This window comes from Lithobates pipiens, unplaced genomic scaffold (genome assembly GCF_037356315.1).
Source record: "Lithobates pipiens isolate NorthernLeopardFrog02 unplaced genomic scaffold, aLitPip1_a1.2 Scaffold_22, whole genome shotgun sequence".
NCBI lineage: Eukaryota > Metazoa > Chordata > Amphibia > Anura > Ranidae > Lithobates > Lithobates pipiens.
Window position 1 is genome coordinate 22,834,668 of NW_027507784.1, and position 19,572 is coordinate 22,854,239.

General features: G+C 42.6%; 1 protein-coding gene across 1 annotated transcript in view; it reads right to left on the reverse strand.

Moving 5' to 3' along the window:
• LOC143925627 (transmembrane protease serine 9-like) overlaps positions 1–14,474 on the reverse strand; it is a 65,247-nt gene extending 50,773 nt beyond the window's left edge. Inside the window, exons 1-4 of the mRNA XM_077450094.1 lie at positions 14,368–14,474; positions 8,747–8,942; positions 6,422–6,693; positions 2,326–2,483 (exon numbers count right to left, since the gene is read on the reverse strand). Of these exons, the coding sequence (XP_077306220.1) occupies positions 2,326–2,483; positions 6,422–6,693; positions 8,747–8,942; positions 14,368–14,404 (663 nt within the window). The 5' untranslated portion in view covers positions 14,405–14,474. The remainder of the gene's footprint in view (positions 1–2,325; positions 2,484–6,421; positions 6,694–8,746; positions 8,943–14,367) is intronic.
• Between the last annotated feature and the right edge of the window lie 5,098 nt (positions 14,475–19,572).

The following is a 19,572-nucleotide window of genomic DNA, read 5'->3' on the forward strand; positions in this document are numbered from 1 at the left end:
TCATCCAGCTTCCATCGGTGAGTCGCACACAGGATCCGCCGCCCCCCCGGATATTGATCATAGAGAGTCTCTATGATCGTTCGGAGGCGGGGCGCGATGTTATGACGTCACGCCCGGCCTCTGCATTCAAATAACGGCGCTGCCTCGGCTGGGAATCCATGATCGTTATTTATTTTTTTATTTCAGGCTTCCCAGCCTAGAGGTGAGATGTGGGGTCTTATTGACCCCCCATATCTCACTGTAAATAGGTCCGATCATGCTATATTCCTATTACAAGGGATGTTTACATTCCTTGTAATGGGAATAAAAGTCATCACATTTTTTATTTTATTTTTTAAAGTGTCAAACTAAAAAAAAATAAAAGTAAAATTAACAATAAAAAATAAAATAAAAATTAAAGTGACCCTGTCCCCGTGAGCTTGTACACAGAAGCGAACGCATACGTAAGTCCCGCCCACATATGAAAACGGTGTGCAAACCACACATGTGAGGTATCGCCGCGAACGTTAGAGCGAGAGCAATAATTCTAATCCTAGACCTCCTCTGTAACGCAAAAACATGTAACCAGTAAACATTTTTAAAGCGTCGCCTACGGGTATTTTTAAATACCAAAGTTCGCCGCCATTCCACGAGCGCGTGCAATTTTGAACCCGTGACATGTTGGGTATCTATTTACACGGCGTATCTTCATCTTTCACATTATGCAACTGTTTTTTTGTTTTTTAAGCATGAAACTTTTATTTTTTTCTGAAAAAAAGTGTTCAAAAAATTGCTGTGCAAATACCATGCGAGATAAAAAGTTGCAACAACCGCCATTGTATTCTCCAGGGTCTTTGCTAAAAAAAAAAAACAGAAATAATGTTTGGGGGTTCTATGTAATTTTCTAACAAAAAAATGATGAACTTTACATGTAGGAGAGAAATGTCAGAATTGGCCTGGGCGCGAAGTGGTTAGAGCGTCTATTGACAGTGAGTTGGAGGTCTGTAAGCCCTTGTACACACGGTCGGAGATTCCGACGGAATATGTCCTATCGGACCGTTTTGTCGGATAATCCGACTGTGTGTGGTCTCCATCGGACTGTTTCTGTCGGAATATCCGTCGGACCCAATTTTCCAACTTGTTGGAAATATTTTCCGACAAACTGGTCCGATCGGACCTTGTCCGATCATGTGTAGAGAATTCCGATCGAAGAAAGTGCCACGCATGCTCAGATCAAATTCCTACATCAAAGCTATTGGCTACTAGCCTGAACGTAGTCCCGTCGTAATGAAATAACGTCATCACGTTCTGAAAGATCGGATTTTCCGACAACTTGGTCCAACCGTGTGTATGCAACAGTTTCGGACACAATCCGTCGGACAAAATCCAACAGATTTGGTTGGCAGAATGTCCGACCGTGTGTACAGGGGCTTAGAGTGTGTATTGTCGGTTTTTCTCCTTGCTTCCTCACAACTGTGTGATTGAAGGGGAAGAAGAGTATTGTTCATTGATTAGTGGAGGCTGTTACTATTTGATTGCTGTCTCCATTATCTATAAGATATGAAGCCCCAGACGCTTTTTTATTTCTGTGAAGCTACTTTTCTCATAGTACCTTCAGAGGACCATTTATATAGTTATATTTATATGTAATGTTAGATTAGAGATTGATAAGCGCCACATTCATACCCATAAATAGTAGCTTGTTGGTGTGGGAACACCCTGATGTTGGCAGTTGCCTGTTGATTTTTTTTTCTCCTATTGGTTTGCGCATTGATCTCCCCTTATTTGCACGAAAACATGCTTCAAGAGAGAGCTGGGATTTTTTTTTTTTTTAGGCGCCAAACACATAAATTACAACATCCGATAACGTTGCAACTTCTGTAAATATATTTTTTTTATCTATGAATTTTTTCAACTGTCTATGTATTGATTTATGTATTTGATGTATTTGTCCCGAAGAAGCCTATAAATTGGCGAAACATGTCGGCATTGCTACAGCATGACAAGCAGCTGTAAACAATTCACATTGTAGATATTTAGCGTGCAAACAATACAATGTTTTCAACAAATCCTATTTTCTTTTTCTTTTTCTAATGGTTTTTAAGAGGAATTCAGACAAATAAACTACTTTTTTTTTTTTTTTTATCAGATGTTGTCATTTATGTTATTGGCACCTAAAAAAATCCCAGCTCTCTCTTAGAGCATTTTTTCGTGTGCTGATATGGATATACATCACTGGACAATGTGATTGATGGTGGATGTTTATTGTGGGCCATTTTTTTTTTTTAACCACTTCCCACCAGCTGCACACATATATGCAGCCCCCTGGCAGATGGTGTCACCCACCTGGCAGGAATCCTTTTGCCCATCCATGTAGCCGGCACAAATCTTTTCATCCTGGATGTTTTTACTGCTTCCCCCATTGCAATACATTTCTTGACATGTACTGTGATCTATCAGGGGAGTCATAACCTCCTGGAGGGTCCCATCCAGAGGCTTACTTCCTAGTGGTGAAACATAAAAAAAAAAAGTTAATTACCGAGACGTTCTTTGCAAGACTATACATAGGTAGATCGCCTTTAACCACTTAACCTCTGGAAGATTTACCCCACTTCCTGACCATGCCATAGTTATAGTGTCCACAAACTATGGGATTTTTATTTATTTATTTATTTTTACCACTAATGGCGGCAATCTGCAACTTATAGTGGGACTGCAATATTGAGGCGGTCAATTGGACACTAACTGACACTTTGATACTTTGTGGGAACCGGTGACACTAATACAGTGACCAGTGCTACTGTCACTGTACTAATGACACTGGCTGGGAAGGGTTGAAACATCTAGGGCGATCAAAGGGTTAAACGTGTGATTGACCAGTGTTTTTCTGTGTACTATGTGTGTGTGCTGGTTTTACTAAGGGGAAGTAAGGGATTTTATTCCCTCAGATCGGCTTCTGCTGTGACTAATCCCTGTGTGCGCCCCCCGCAGGCAGAAACGCAGAATCACGTACAGTATCTCACAAAAGTAAGTACACCCCCTCACATTTTTTTTGTAAATCTTTTCTTCTATCTTTTCATGTGACAACACTGAAGAAATGACACTTGTCTACAATGTAAAGTGGTGAGTGTACAGCTTGTATAACAGTCCCCTCAAAATAACTCAACACACAGCCAATAATGTCTAAACCGCTGGCAACAAAAGTGAGTACACCCCTAAGTGAAAATATCCAAATTGGGCCCAAAGTGTCAATATTTTGTGTGGCCACCATTATTTTCCAGCACTGCCTTAACCCTCTTGGGCATGGAGGTCACTAGAGCTTCACAGGTCACCACTAGAGTCCTCTTCCACTCCTCCATGATGGCATCACAGAGCTGGTGGATGTTGGAGACCTTGCGCTCCTCCACCTTTCATTTGAGAATGCCCCACAGATGCTCAATAGGGTTTAGGTCTGGAGAAATGCTTGGCCAGTCCATCTCCTTTACCCTCAGCTTTTTTAGCAAGGCAGTGGTGGTCTTGGAGGTGTGTTTGGACCAACTTGCACTTGATACAGTATTGAAATGACATGCTAATGTCTTTAAAGCGCAAAAAACCCAGGCAGACGTGGCCTCATGTATGAATAGATTCAATAGAGATATCCAAGCAATGGGGGATAGAGTGGACCACACTGAGGTTAAGATGGGACAACACGCTGACACCATAAATGATCTGATGCCTATGAAGAAAAGAAAGGGGAGAATGAGTGGATCAAGGCAAAATTAGCAGATATGGAAGACAGGTCGAGAAGAAACAACCTAAAAATAAGAGGGATACGAGAATCGGTGCAGCAAACCGACCTAGGTCCCTATGCAGCGACCTTGTTTAAAAATCTCATACCGAGTCTCACTGACTTAGATGTTACGATTGACAGGATCCATCGCCTGGCCAAACCATCTCACCTGTCTGATCACATTCCAAGAGATGTACTCCTACGTTTACATTTCTTCCATGTGAAAGAAAATCCAATGTCATGCAAGACCAAATCCCAAAAATCAATCAAGCAACCATCTTATAGCTTCACACTTGAATAGTCGTACTTTATCCGTCAGGCTGTGTGGGTGGGACTTATGTAGTAGGATTTATTCATCGACATCCTGGAGTCTTTATTGAAGTCCTCCAGGACATTTGAAGAATGCACTGTAGCAGTTTCTAAAGGGGTTAAGAATATTTTTCGTGATTGACAAGAGCCACACTGGGCCAGAGCCTTAGGTGGAGGACCTCACACTATCTCCAGCCAGGCAAGGACATGTGTGACGAAGGCGCCAACCTGCTGGTTGCTCTTTTCCTAACAAAAAAACAAAAACAGATAGACACCTTGCCTTGCACTTTTCTTCAACCTGGTGGTGCAATGGTTCATGGTGAAGCACTTTGGCTTCCTGGAGATCCTTCTTCAGTGCAGAATAGTGTTGGCAAATGGTTCGGGCCAAGGAAAAGTTTGGCTTGAACATCGTCTGTTCGCCCATTCGGGGGAACACCCAAATTTGAAGGGCGCTCAATGGGATGTTCACCCGCTGAGCACCCCACAATGCACTGCTGATGTACAGTGCATTCTAAGCCCTGATTGAGCAATGCATTGACCAATCAGGGCACAGTGAATAGTTGTTTTTTTAAGGAGAGAGGCCGGCTTCCGCATCCCTGACAACAGATGAGTCATCAGCAGTCAGAGGCTTCCCCCCTGACAGCTGAATGAAAAAAAAAAACATTGCTGGCAATAGAAAAAAAGAGGAAAAAATGGTGTGGGGGTACCAGCCCAGACCCAGCCCAGACCCTTATCTGAGCATGCAGCCTGGCAGGCCAGGAATGGGGGGGGGGCGAGTGAGCACCCCCACCCCTCCTGAACCATACCAGGCCACATGCGCTCAACATGCTCCCACCCCAAAGCACCTTGTCCCCATGCTGATGGGGAAAAGGGCATCTTCCCCACAACCCTGGCCGGGTAGGGGACTTGTCGTAATCTGGAAGCCCCCTGGTCTCCAGATCACATCCCCTTCCCTACTCATTCACCAAAAAAAAAGTGTCAATAAGAAAAAAAAAAAAATAACAATTCCTTTATTAAAGAAAAAAAAAAAAGCAATGTACCCCGATGTAGATCCATCTTCAATCACAATGCCCGCCGCACCGCCAGACCAGGAAAAAAAATCTCCGCCAGCGAGGAAGGCTGACTGCCAAATGCCTTCTTCCTCCATCTGACAGGTCTTAAGTGACATCACCTGGTGGCCCTGCCCCTTACCTATTTAGGAACTATCTGTAAGCCCCCTTTAATAAGGTGGTCCCCAGATCACAACCCCTTGCCTACTCATTCACCCAAAAAAAGTGTCGATAAGAAAAAAAAAACACAGTTTTTGACAATTCCTTTATTAAAAAAAAAATAAGAATAAAAAAAAGCAATGTCCCCCCATGTAGATCCATTGTCAATCCCAACACCTGCCAGACCAGAAAAAAAAAAAAAAGCTCCGCCCACGAGGAAGGCTGACCGCCAAATGCCTTCTCCCTCCATCTGACAGTTCTTAAATGACATCACCTGGTGGCCCTGCCCCTTACCTATTTAGGAACCGTCATCCCGCGGTGCAGGCATTTGGCAGTTACCCTTCCCTGTGACTGAGGTTTTTTACATTTTTTCGGGTCCAGTGGTGCGGTAGGCATGGTGATTGTGGGTGGATCAACATTGGGGGACATTGTTTTTTATTTATTTATTTTCAATAAAGGAATTGTCAAAAAAAATGTTTTGTTTTTTTCTTATTGACACTTTTTTTGGTGAATTTGGTGAATGAGTAGAGGAGGGCCCAGGATCTGGAGGTCCCCTTCTTACATGTTTGTGAATTTCAAAGAGAATTAGTTGAACCCCCAATGTGTTTAATCTGGGCAGATTCACCAATCCCTAATGGGCACAATGCATTGGTTGTAAGAGACATGTTTGGATCCCTATGCCTTGCACACACGGCTGGACATTCCGACCACAAAATCCGTCTGATTTTTTCAGACAGTTTTTGTCCTAAACTAGTGTTGTATACACACGGTCAGACAAAGTTTCGGAAAATCCGATCGTTCGGAACGTGATGACTTTCGTTCGTTACGACGGGCCTACGTTGAGGCTAGTAGCCAATAGCTTTGGTCTCGTAATTTGAACTGAGCATGTGTGGCACTTTGTCCGATCGGAATTCTCTACAAACGATCGGAAAAAGTCAGATGGGAATTTTTGTTGGAAAATTTGAGATCCTGCTCTCAAATTTTTTCCGTTGGAATCTCCGACGGAAAAAGTCTGATAGAGCCCACACACAATCGGATTTTCCGACAATATAATCCAATTGGACCTTTTCCGTCTGAATTTCCGACTGTGTGTACAGGGGACATTAGTGGGAAAAAATGAGTGAAACCACTTTTAAATATAATTATATAAACTCACCTCCAAAAGATGTTGTACCCCATCCAGTTACCCAGCACTCCATGCCACAGGGGAAGGTGGTGTTGGAAGATGGCAGACAGATCGGCATGATGTACTGAGTATAGGTGACAGGTGAGGCCAGCCGTAGCAGGGCGATGTCCCCGATGTCTCCAGTGTCTTTATAATTAGAATTGACGATGATATCCCTTACATTGGCAACAACTGTTTGAGAGTCAATCACACCCAGCCTGTACAGGCCCAAATACACTTTATAATTTGATTTCTGGATAGTACTGTAGAAAGAAAACAATATAGAAAATGTATAACATAACTTCCAATGAACTTCACATTCTAATGAATGAGAAACAACCTATTCATAATTATTTTAATTTTTTTTATGAATGGCCAGTGCAGTGGCGTCGCTAGGGGGTGGCTTTTGGGGCCCATAGCCCTGAATCTCTGCAGGGGTCCCCAAGGGGAGGGGAGGCTCTCTGAGGACCCTGATGTAAGTTGAGGGGATCTCTGGGGACCCTGATGCAAGGGGGAGGCTCTCTGGGGACCCTGATTTTAAGGGGGAGGCTCTCTTGGGACCCTAATATAAGGGGGGGGCTGCATGACTTTCTTTACTATGCTGCTATGGCTCTAGCCCCAGATCTTTTGTCAACCTAGCAACGCCCCTGGGCCTGTGTACATGTATGTATGTAGGGTCATTAGAGTGCATTGTAATGCTAACTCACAGTCATCTCTTTGTGTCAATTGCATGTACACAAGTGCAACTTCAAATGTGCTGTCATTGAGCATGCTGATAGGAGAAGAGCACATAGTGGCAAAAAAGAGAAGCCTATCACTGTGCTGATTCTCCTTCACTGCTCAGTCACAGGCTGGAGGCAGGTCCATGACAACCCAGGCTCAGAGGAGCTAGGTTGAATGATGCCGGTTGTCATTTAACCTAGAAGACGGAGTACATCTAGTAATAAAGGAACAATAAAGGAGCAAACAACAGTAACTTTTCAGGTGCTCCAAATAGTAAATTCTTAGCACAACAATCAAAGAAGAAACAAAAATTGTGCTTAAAAAAAATGTTATTATGCCCACGACAACAATTTTAAAATTACATGTATTAGTGAGATATATATCACTAATATATATATATATATATATATAGAACATGCTGTGTTTTATTTTTTCCCTGCTTTTCTTTTCTTTCTTTTTCTTTTATTAATAAAAAATAAAAATAAAAAATAAAATACTATCAATCTATCTATCTATCTATATCTAATATATATATATATATATATATATATATATATATATATATATATATATACACACACACACACACACATATATATATATATATCGAACATGCTGTGTTTTATTTTTTCCCTGCTTTTCTTTTCTTTCTTTTTCTTTTATTAATAAAAAAGAAAAAGAAAAAATAAAATACTATCAATCTATCTATCTATCTATATCTAATATATATATATATATATATATATATATATACACACACACACACATATATATATATATATATATCGAACATGCTGTTTTATTTTTTTCCCTGCTTTTCTTTTCTTTCTTTTTCTTTGGTATTGTTGTTTTGTATATTAAACCCAAAAAATAATAAAAAATAAAAATGAAAAATTCTCATTGAGATCAAATTTTTTAGGAAACAAAGCAAGCTAGACGATACTCTCAAAATATTGTACAAGATGAACCCACATATCATAGCTATCATTGTTGCCCATAGACACACCCCAGGAATACAAACAGAGCCATTGTAAATCCAGAGTTAGATAAAATCCCATAGGATGATATTCATATCCAGGAGTGAAGGCAATACCCCCTTCAACGCATTTCACAGGAGGGCCTGCTTCTTCAGGAGGATCTAGGGCCGTAACACACTTGTATCAGAGGAATGTGTTTCTCAAGCATCGGTAGGGACTAGCAGCCGCGCCGACCTCTACAGGAGAGAAGGTTGCAGCAGGAGATAACTAACACCTGCTACCAAGGTAGGGAATACACTATCTTTATAATGGTCTTTATTCGTTTTTTCACAAAAATGAAATACATAAATATAGTGATTATTTGATATATGTATAACAGATATTGATGTTGTTGTCCTATATTTATGTATTTTATTTTTGGAAATACACCTGGCTCTTTGCCCGACCAATCAGTGATGATCAACGATACATAACTGATAGTTTTAGATTTAAACACTTTATAGGTATCAGAGAACATACCCATGATTATTTTTTTATTTTTTAGAAAATGTTTACCCAAAAACCAAATTATTGGAGCTGGAATAATTCATTTTTAAAGGTAATATGTCATACTTACTTTATAATGCAATGTGCTGCGGTCAGAACCCACTCTGGTGAGATCAGGGAGCCTCCACATCTATGTGATCCTGAATAGTGCAGACTGACCTGCCAGGGCCACGCCCCGACCAACGCATCCGTACCGCCAACTATCCGACTCGACACCATGGGGGAACCGCACACTGCAAAATCTGCAGCACCAAAAGCCTTTTGGGCTGACATAAGCAAAGAAAAATAATTAATTTTTAATTTTTTTTTATCTTTCACCTTAACCACTACATATACCGGGCACTTTGATACCCTCCCTGCCCAGGCCAATTTTCAGCTTTCAGTGCTGTCACATTGGGGGGTTATTTACTAAAGGAAAATTCACTTTGCACAGCAAGTGCCCTTGGAAGTAAAGTCGCTGTAGATCCGAGGGGGACATGCAAGGAAAATAAAAAACAGCATTTTAGCTTGCACATGATTGGATGATAAAATCAGCAGAGCTTCCCCTCATTTCAGATCTACCCCTTAGATTTAGAGCGACTGCACTTCCAAGTGCACTTTCAGTGCAAAGTGGATTTGCCTTTCATAATTAACCCCCATTGCGAATTACAACTGCGCAGTCATGCGACACTGTACCCAAAGGAAAGTTATATAATTTTTTTGCACACACATACAGCTTTCATTTGGTGGTATTTATTTAACACTGGGTTTTTATTTTTTGCTAAATAAATGAGAAAATTTTGAAAAATAAAAAAAAACATGTCTTTCTTAGCTTCTGTTAACCACTAGAGATCCACGCTATAGCCGCATGACGGCTACAGCGGGGACCTGCTTTGCCGGGACTACGTCTATTGACGTCGTCCTGTGCACGAGTGGCCTGTGCGCCCCCTGAGGGGCGCACACGGCGCGCTCTGTGATCAGCGAGTCTATGAGACTCGCCTGTTTACGGATCGGAGCAAGGGGTCGATCCCGACTCCTTACCACGTGATCAGCTGTCAGCCAATGACAGCTGATCATGTGACAAAACAGAGCTGGTAATCGGCTATTTTTCCTCCTCGCGCTGTCAGAAAAAAAAAGCCGATTACCTGCGCCCGTGATCGGGACATTAGTCCTGATCATGGCCAACTTATCAGTGCCCACCTGCCCCCTGCCAGTTATTAATAAAAGTGCCACCCAGCAGTGCCACCCATCAGTGCCCATAGTGCCATACATTAGTGCCCACAGTGCCACCTATCAGTGCCCACAGTGCCACCTATCAGTGCCCACAATCTGCCTCCACAACAGTGCTGCACCTCAGTGCCACATATCCATGCCCATCAGTGTCATCTACCAGTGCCTATCAGTGCCCATCAGTGCCGCCCATCAGTGACCAGCAGTGCCACCTATCAGTGCCACCTATCAGTGCCCATCAGTCCCATCTATCAGTGGTACCTATCAGTGCCCCTTAGTGCCACCCATCCGTGCCACCCATCCATGCCACCCATCAGTGCCATCTTATCTGTGCCCATCTTTGCCCACCAGTGCCACCTATCAGTGCCCACCAGTGCTGCCTCATCAGCGCATTTTAATGAAGGAGAAAAATGACTTGTTTGCAACATTTTATAACAAACTATTAAACATGATTTTTTTTTATTTTTTATTTTGCATCTTTTTTGTTTGTTTAGCAAAAAATAAAACTCCGAGCTGTAATTAAATACCACCAAAAGGAAGCTCTATTTGTGGGAAAAAATGATAAAAATTTCATTTGGGTACAGTGTTGTATGACCGCGCAATTGTCATTCAAAGTGCATCAGCGCTGAAAGCTGAAAATTGGTCTGGGCAGGAGGGGGGTTTAAGTGCCCAGTAAGCAAATGGTTAAACAAAAAAAATGCAAATAAATAATTGTTCTGTTAATTTCTTTGGTGAAAACAACCCAAATCAGTGTATATGATTTATTTACTGTGGAGCCAGTGGCGAAGATGGAACCAAAGAGTAGGCTGAAGAAGAAGCAAGTTCAACCAGTGGCACCAGGCAGCTTCTACACCTGGGCTTTTGGTTCCATCTTCGGCATTGGCTCCACAGTGACTGACCGCGGCTCCCAGTCCCCACAGCTCCATCTCTCTCTCTTGCCAGTGGCCAAGGCAAGGCTTCCTGGTGGCCTTCCTGTCCGCGTCTTCCCCGGAGGCTGCTCTTTGATGGTTCTGAGCTACATTTCAATGATTGGTCCAATTATCACTATTTAATAAATATTGCTTTTATATGCTACACCATAGATGTTGCACTTCTCTTTCCCTCCCCTATTGTGTTTTTAAAGCCACCCATGCTCAGGGCCATCTTTAAGGCAGGGCAAAAGGGGCAGCTGCCCTGGGCCCTGTCATTGTTGTGGGGCCCAAAGCAGCTGCCTCATACCTGCCAACTATCCCAGTTTAAATTCCCTTGAAGTTTTAGTCCTGTACTGTGTCCTGATATCTCAGTGTGAAGTGATGGTACTAATGCTTCCCAGCTCTGCCTTATTGTTGTGTACAGATGACTCACCTGCAGACCCTGTGTTTACATGTAAATAACCGGCATTCATATGTAAATATTGGCAGCATTACTAAGTAAATAGATGCGGCTGGCAGCATTCATATGTAAATAAAGGTGGCATTCATATGTATATCATGCTCCCCTGCATTGAGGAGATAATGTGCTGTAACCTCTAGAAACCAATCAGTGAGCAGCATTACTTAACAGTAATCTCTAGCAACCAATTAACAAGCAGAAATTATTTGCTGTAACCTCTAGCAACTAATCAGTGAGCCGTAATGTGTGCTGTAACCTCTAGCAACCAGTCATTAAGCAGTAATGATATACTGTAACCTCTGGCAACCAATTGCAATTGCTGCCTAATCTGATACAGTAAACTGATTTTAAGTCTAGCTGCTATTTATCGTATGTCTCAGAGTGGGTGGAGAGCAAAATTGCATGGGGGGGGGGGGCAAGAAAATTTTTGCCCAGGGTCCAATCAATATTAAAGATGGCCCTGCCCATGCTGGAATGTAGCTGCACTTCAATAGTTAGGTTAGCAGTGTATTGTATAGCTCTCGGGGCTACTTGCATCATCAAGCTTGCACTGAGGTTTAACATTGTTTCGTGTTGGTTTATATTGTTTCAGGCTCTCATCTGCCTCCTTAGATCCACACAGCTTCAACGCACACAGCGCCTATATACAAAGCAGCCCCTCACTGCTCTGATCCTCAGACTTGGTTCTCTGGCTTTCTCTAATGCACACCTGCACTCTCTGGACTCCTGGAGACCTCCTGTCTCTCTGGGTGGGGCCCCGAACCCTAATCTTGACTCTACTATGAGCCCAGGACCCACCTGCTCAATCAACCAGCCAGAGTCTCGGCTGTTCCAAAAACCCGGTCCCAGGATTGGAGATTCCGTCCCACCCATAACGCTATGGAATCTCCGGGCTCCAGGTCCCCAACTGGATTTTACAAACTTTGGAGGAAACTGATAAAACAGATTCCTCCACATTAAATACCCCTGAAGCCCCTCAACCTGCCTATTTAAGAACCCTGGGCGACAATTACTAGGACAGGGAACTGTACTGTCACAATATATATATATATATATATATATATATAGGTCTATATCTATCTATAGATATCTCTCTCTCTTTATATATATATCTCACAAAGTTGGGAGCATGCAATTGTGCAAAATGAATTGGTATGCAGACGCACAGATCTCAGTTCCCTTCATTGGAACTAAGGGGCAAAGCGATAACTCCAAGTTCAATAATAAATAACATGTTATCTCCTCTGATTCTGCAACATGTCTGGTTGATGAACGGCCGCTCAGAAACAAACTGAAAAGCACAAAATGAAAAGCGCGAATCAACACTCACCAAACTTCTACTAACACGTAATTAGCAGAAGGAGACCAGAGGGTGCCGCTAAAGACCTGAAAAACCACATAGTATGTCACTATGTTTGTATTTGTTGGCCGACAATTCCTCGCCGTTTGTATGCAAGGCAAGTTTGGGGCCAACGCCCTTCGGACAAAAGTCTACGATTTTGTCTGCGGAAAATCCGATCGTGTGTACGAGGCTTAAGGGCCGGTTCACACTGCGACGCGAGGCGAGGCGACACGGCTCGCCTCGCCTCGCTCCCGCAAGTCGCCCCCATTCAGTACTATGGAACCGTTCTGAGAGGAGCGACTCGAGTCGCTCCGACTCAGAAAAAAGGTTCCTGTACTACTTCGGGGCGACTTCGGGGGCGACTTGCATTGACTTCTATGCAGAAGTCCTCTGCAAGTCGCCGCTGAGCTCCCCGCAAGTCGCGGCGAGGTAAGTCGGAGACGCCTCGCCGCGGCTCGCTGTGTGAACCGGCCCTAAGAGTGTTTGTTTTTTACCAAAATTTCCATTCTAGTGAAATACATTGGAGTTAATGGGAAAGACTAAGCCCCTGTACACACGGTCGGAGATTCTGCCAACCAAATCCGTCGGATTTTGCCCGTTGGATTTTGTCCGACGGATTGTGTCCGAAACTGTTGCATACACACGGTCGGACTAAGTTGTCGAAAAATCCGATCTTTCAGAACGTGATGACGTAATTTCGTTACGATGGGACTACATTCAGGCTAGTAGCCAATAGCTTTGATGTAGGAATTTGATCTGAGCATGCGTGGCACTTGGTCCGATCAAAATTCGCTACACATGATCGGAGTATGTCCGATCGAACCAGTTGGTCGGGAAATATTTCCAACATGTTGGAAAATTGGGTCCGATGGATATTCGGACGGAATCAGTCCAATGCATACCACACACAGACGGATTATCCGACGACACGGTCCGATAGGACACATTCCGACGGATTCTCCGAACGTGTGTACAAGGGCTAAGTTTCAACTATCCCACACTTGTGCTTGTGCCAGAAACAGTACATATAATGATATAAAACACACCCATGAAAAAGGGAAAAACAAAAAAGAACAATGAAATCATCAAAATTACCTTAAAAAAAAAAAAAGCATGCGGATTGACTTATTTTGTATAAGTAGCTCAATGCGCAAATTGAGCTTATAGTCTTATAGTTAGTAAGGTTGAATAAAGACACCAGTCCATCCTGAGTGAGTGTCTACAATTGTCCCTATCCCTGTACATTGCACACTCACATTGGTCCCTACTCTCAAGGAGCCCACAATCCAAGATCCCCATTCATATACTAGGGCCAATTTTTGGACAGAAGCCGATTAACCTACCTGCATGTCTTTGGTTTGTGGGAGGAAACCGGAGTACCCGGAGGAAACCCACGCAGGCACAGGGAGAACATGCAAACTCCAGGCAGGTAGTGTCGTGGTTGGGATTTGAACAGCAGCAGGTGAGAGGTGCTAGGTGAGAGTGCTAACCACTACACCACTGTGCCGCTAAAGTTTTCTGAGGGTGGAATCAGACATTTGACAGCTAAATTAAATAATACAAATAAAAAAAAGCTAAAGTCACTCTGCTTACCCCTAGTTACAATGATCTCAGGAATATTCAGGTCAGTCTGTAAAGTTTAGGCAAAGAGTTCTCAGATATGATGACGGGGAAGCTCAATATGGCTTCAGTTTTCTTTGTTCAACTTTTTGTTTGTCAGCTTTCCAGGAAACCTTAGTTCAGAGCAGACATTTTGGAAAGTTACTTACCTGTGGTGATTAGGATGAGTACAGTGAGTGTTCCCATTCCGGCACAGTGGAGGATACTCAGCAGAGATCTCTCTCTCTCTCTCTCTCTATCTCTCTCTCTCTGTCCTCTCTCTCTCTCTGTTCTCTCTCTCTCTCTCCCTCTCTCTCTCTCTCTCTCTTCCTCTCTCTCTCTCTCCCTCTCTCTCTCTCTCTCTCTTCCTCTCTCTCTCTCTGTTCTCTCTCTCTCTCTCTCTCTCTCTCTTCCTCTCTCTCTCTCTGTTCTCTCTCTCTCTCTCTCTCTCTCTCTTCCTCTCTCTCTCTCTCTGTCCTCTCTCTCTCTCTCTCTCTCTCTCTCTCTCTCTCTCTCTCTCGCTGACTTGTGAAGACCACAATTTTCTGTTCATGTGAATCCTTTCAGCTTCCTCGATCTTTTTGTTGTGTTTGATAAAGTTTTGTATTTATTTTACAACAGCAGAACCATAAACGGGTCTCACCTCTCTCACCCCCTTTTTTTTATTATTTGATAACTTCTAGTTTCTGTGCCATTTATGAGTGGATAGACAAAATATAACTTAAGTAGGGTTTGGAGAACAAGAAAGGTACAAAGTACGACTTGCAAAAAAGGCCGCTGACAGCAGTTCTCTTTATGGTTTTATAACTTCCTTATTCTTTCTTTGCTTATTAAAGTTTTTAAATAGTTTTACAAGAGCAGAAAAAGGTGCCATATACAGTGCCTTGCAAAAGTATTCACCCCCTTTGGCATTTTTCCACCTGGAATTAACATGGATTGTTTGAGGATTTGCATCATTTAATTTACAGAACATGCCCACAACTTTGAAGATGTTTTTTTTTTTTGTATTGTGAAGCAAATAAAAGATAGGACAAAATAACAGAAAAAGTCAATGTGAATAACTATTCCTCCCCCTAAAGTCAATACTTTGTAGAACCACCTTTTGCGGCTATCACAGCACCAGGTCTTTTTAGATAAGTCTCTATGAACTTGCCACATCTTACCACTGGGATTTTTGCCCATCCCTCCTTGCAAAACTGCTCCAGCTGCTTCAAGTTGGATGGTTTGCGCTTTTGAACAGCACTCTTTAAAACTGACCACAGATTTTCAATTAGATTGAGGTCTGGGCTTGGACTAGGCCATTCCAACACATTTACATGTTTCCCCTTAAACCACTCAAGTGTTGCTTTAGTAGTGTGTTTGGGGTCATTGTCCTGCTGGAAGGTGAACCTCCGTCCTAGCCTCAAATCACACACAGAGTGCTACAGGTTTTTTTCAAGAATATATTACTGTATTTAGCACCGTCCACCTTTCCCTCAACTCTGACCAGTTTCCCAGTCCTGGCTGCTGAAAAAAATCCCTACAGCATGATGCTGCCACCAGCATGTTTCACTGTGGGGAAGTTATTTTGGTGATGTGATGGGTTTGTGCCAGACATGGTGTTTTCTTTGATTGCCAAAAAGTTCAGTTTTAGTTTCATCAGAGCAGAGCACCTTCCTTCATACATTTTGGGAGTCTCCCACCTGCCTTTTTGCAAACTCAAAACGTGCCATTTTGTTTTTTGCTGAAAGTAATGGATTTCTTCTGGCCACTCTGCCATAAAGACCAACTGGAGCGTATGAAACACTTTTCCTTAATGCTTTTCACCAATGCCAGCCTAATCATTGCCCACTAGGGATGAGCTGAACACCTCCGGTTCTGTTTGCGCCAGAACCTTCGAACGGACCTAAAATTCGTACAAACTTTAGAACCCTATTAAAGTCTATGGGACTCGAACGTTCGAAATCAAAAGTGCTAATTTTAAAGGCTAATATGCAAGATATGCAACAGACAACACCAGCAATAAGGGGTATCTTCAGGTGTATACTGTGCTGGAGGCACACAACACCCACTTTAACTCCTGCAGATGCCTGTATTACAGAACACCAGCAATAAATGGTATATACAGGTGTATACTGTGCTGGAGGCACACAACACCCACTAACTCCTGCAGATGCCTTTATTATAGAACACCAGCAATAAAGGATAGATACAGGTGTATACTTGGCTGTGCTGGAGGCACACAACACCCACTTTAACTCCTATAGATGCCTGTATTAGAGAACACCAGCAATAAAGGGTAGATACAGGTGTATACTGTGCTGGAGGCACACAACACCCACTAACTCCTGCAGATGCCTTTATTATAGAACACCAGCAATAATGGGTAGATACAGGTGTATACTGTGCTGGAGGCACACAACTCCCACTAACTCCTGCAGATGCCTTAATTAGAGAAAAACAGCAATAAAGGGTAGATACAGGTATATACTGTGCTGGAGGCACACAACGCCATTTTAACTTGAAGATGCCTGAGAAAAGAACACACTGCCCCTGCCTATCTAGCTCTTTCCCTGCACGTCGGAACACACTACACAAGGCCGCCACGCTGGCAGCCTTATATAGTGTGGGGCGTGTACTAAACCCCCTGAGCTTTAATTGGCCACAGGCATCCTGTGGCCAATTATGGCTCTCCTTGCTGCCGGCGCTGTGATTGGCCAAGCATGCGGGGTCACAGTGCATGCTTGGCCAATCATGAGCCAGCAATGCACTGCGATGGCGTAGTGCATTGTGGGCCGTTCGTGCCACACGAATTTGGTGCGAACGGTCCACAAAGTTCTGAATTTGCCGAACAGACGAACAGCCAATGTTCGAGTCGAACATGCGTTCGAGTCGAACACCGAGCTCAACCCTATTGCCCACACTAATACTTCATTTCTACATAGCAGACTCAAAAATCCTGTCTTGGCAAAGAAAGCTAAGAGGGCTCAGACCAGTTCTCCATCTTAAAGACTTAAGTGTATCCATCAGGCTAAATCAGGTAATTCCGAGACCATAAAAAATGGCTGCTCTAAATAATATTCAGAAGAGGGGGTACTCCGGGTAATTGATCTCATGATGACATCTCCCTCCAGTGCTTGCTTTGCATACTTCTTCTCCCACTTAAGATGTATGCAAGCCCTGACATTAGACATGTGTGATTCGGTTCGTAACAAATAGATTTTTGTATGAATTTGTTAGTATTCGTACATTCGGATCAATTTGAACATCCAAATAGCTGAAAGAACCAAAGTACGAAAATTATGAAATTCCGATTAAGCAAAATAACGAACACGCGAAAATACGAACTTACGAATGGACAATCTTACGAAAATACGAAACTCTGAAACAGTAGAAAGAACGAAAATGACATCTATAACAAATGATTTACATTTCGTTATTTCAAACCTTTGTTCATAATTTTGTATGTGCTTGTTTTCATTTGTGTGCTTGTAATTTTGTTTCTTCGTCTGTTTGTAATTTCGTTCTTGAATCGTTCTTTTGAATGGACAATATAAGTGTATCTTAACATGCATGTTCGTAATTTCGTATTTTCGTAATTTCATGTACTCGAATCGTTCTTTGGAATGGGCAGTGTATTAATGAGTGATGTATCTTACTTAATATCTTTAGCCAATCAGCTTATCCCTTTTGTGTCAGAGTCACATGACATTCCTGAATCTTTTTAGATTCAGTTGAGGAGGAGACGGAGTCCGGTCTGGTGACTGAGGGAGTGGACTGGAGTAAGTACGGGACTTATTAGAAAAGCAAGCGTAGGATTATTATTCTTTATTTCCTACGAAAGTAGGAATCCATGGAAAAGGCAATCTCACAAAAGTAACAATTACTAAATTATGAGTAGTGTACCGAATAAATGAAAATTATTATCTAACAAAATTATGAATTTAGAATCAAAGGAATTAAAGGAACAGAATTACGAATCATTTGGTATCAAAGAAAATATAACTGTTATGAAAATCAGGGCATAGACTGTCACCTCTGTCATCCTGTGAGTTGAACCTGTCAATGATATTACTTGTTCTAAACTGAGCTACACCATTGGTTGCCTTGCGCCTCTCTCCCCGTCCCTTCTGTTTCAGTGTGGGTTCCCAGACCCCTGTGCAGGCTGCCTAAATTTCATTGGAGACCACAATTATTTTGGACCAATTTTTTCATTTGTTATTTTTTATTGTTATTGTTATTGTTATTGTTATTTTATCCAGACCAAGAACCAGAGAGATACTTTTTTTTGTATATTTTTACAGCCACATGTACATATAATACACTTATATTTTTGTTATTTAAAGTGGTTGTACACCCTGTACAACCACTTTTGCCTACAGGTAAGCCTATATTAAGGCTTATGCCGTGTACACACAAGCGTTTTTTTTCCCCCTCAGAATAAACTCTGAAGGTCTCTCCGATGGAATTCTGACGGAGTTCCGCTCAAGCTGTCTTGCCTACACACGGTCACACCAAAGTCCGATCGCCAAGAACGCGGTGACGTACAACACGTACGACGGGACTAGAAAAAGGAAGTTCAATAGCCAGTAGCCAATAGCTTCCGTCTCGTACTTGCTTCAGAGCATGCATAGTCTTTAGTACATTGGAACAGCATAAAGACAAGCGGTTTTCACAATAGAAATTGGTTCCGTCTGAAAAATTTAGAACATGTTCTCTATCTAGGTCAGGTGGTCTCAAACTGGTGGCCCCACAGCTGTTGTGAAACTACAAGTTCCATCATGTCTCTGCCTGTGGGAGTCATGCTTGTAACTGTCAGCCTTGCAATGCCTTATGGAACGTGTAGTTTTACAACAGCTGGAGGGCCACCAGTTTGAGACACCTAATCTAGGTCCATCAGACTTTTTCATGTAAAAACTCCAATGGGGCATACACATGTTCGGAATATACGTTGAAAAAGCTCCCGTCTGACTTTTTCTGTCTGAAATTCCGCGCATATATACACGGCATTACCTGTAGGTGCTGAAAATATCTCCTAAACCTCCACGGTTTGGGAGATATTTACAGAAAAAAAAGCTGAGCGCCGATAACATTGTAGCATACGCACTTTAGAATGGGCACATCGTGCCATTTCTAATAGGGATCATGCCGTGACTGGCGGCTCACCATCCATCATGTCATCCTGTGATGCAGATCCTCATCAATCAAGAGTGATGCCTACGAATTGGTGGATTCTGTCACTACATTCATCGCTTATGGCATATCCAGGTCTCTGCTGTTAAATGTGAACAAATAATGGGGGGGGGGGGGTATATCCAATGATGTTATTGTCCAAATATTGCCTCGTGCCCATTTTTTGTGTTCAGTTACAGTATGTCAGTGCTATCCGTGCCCCA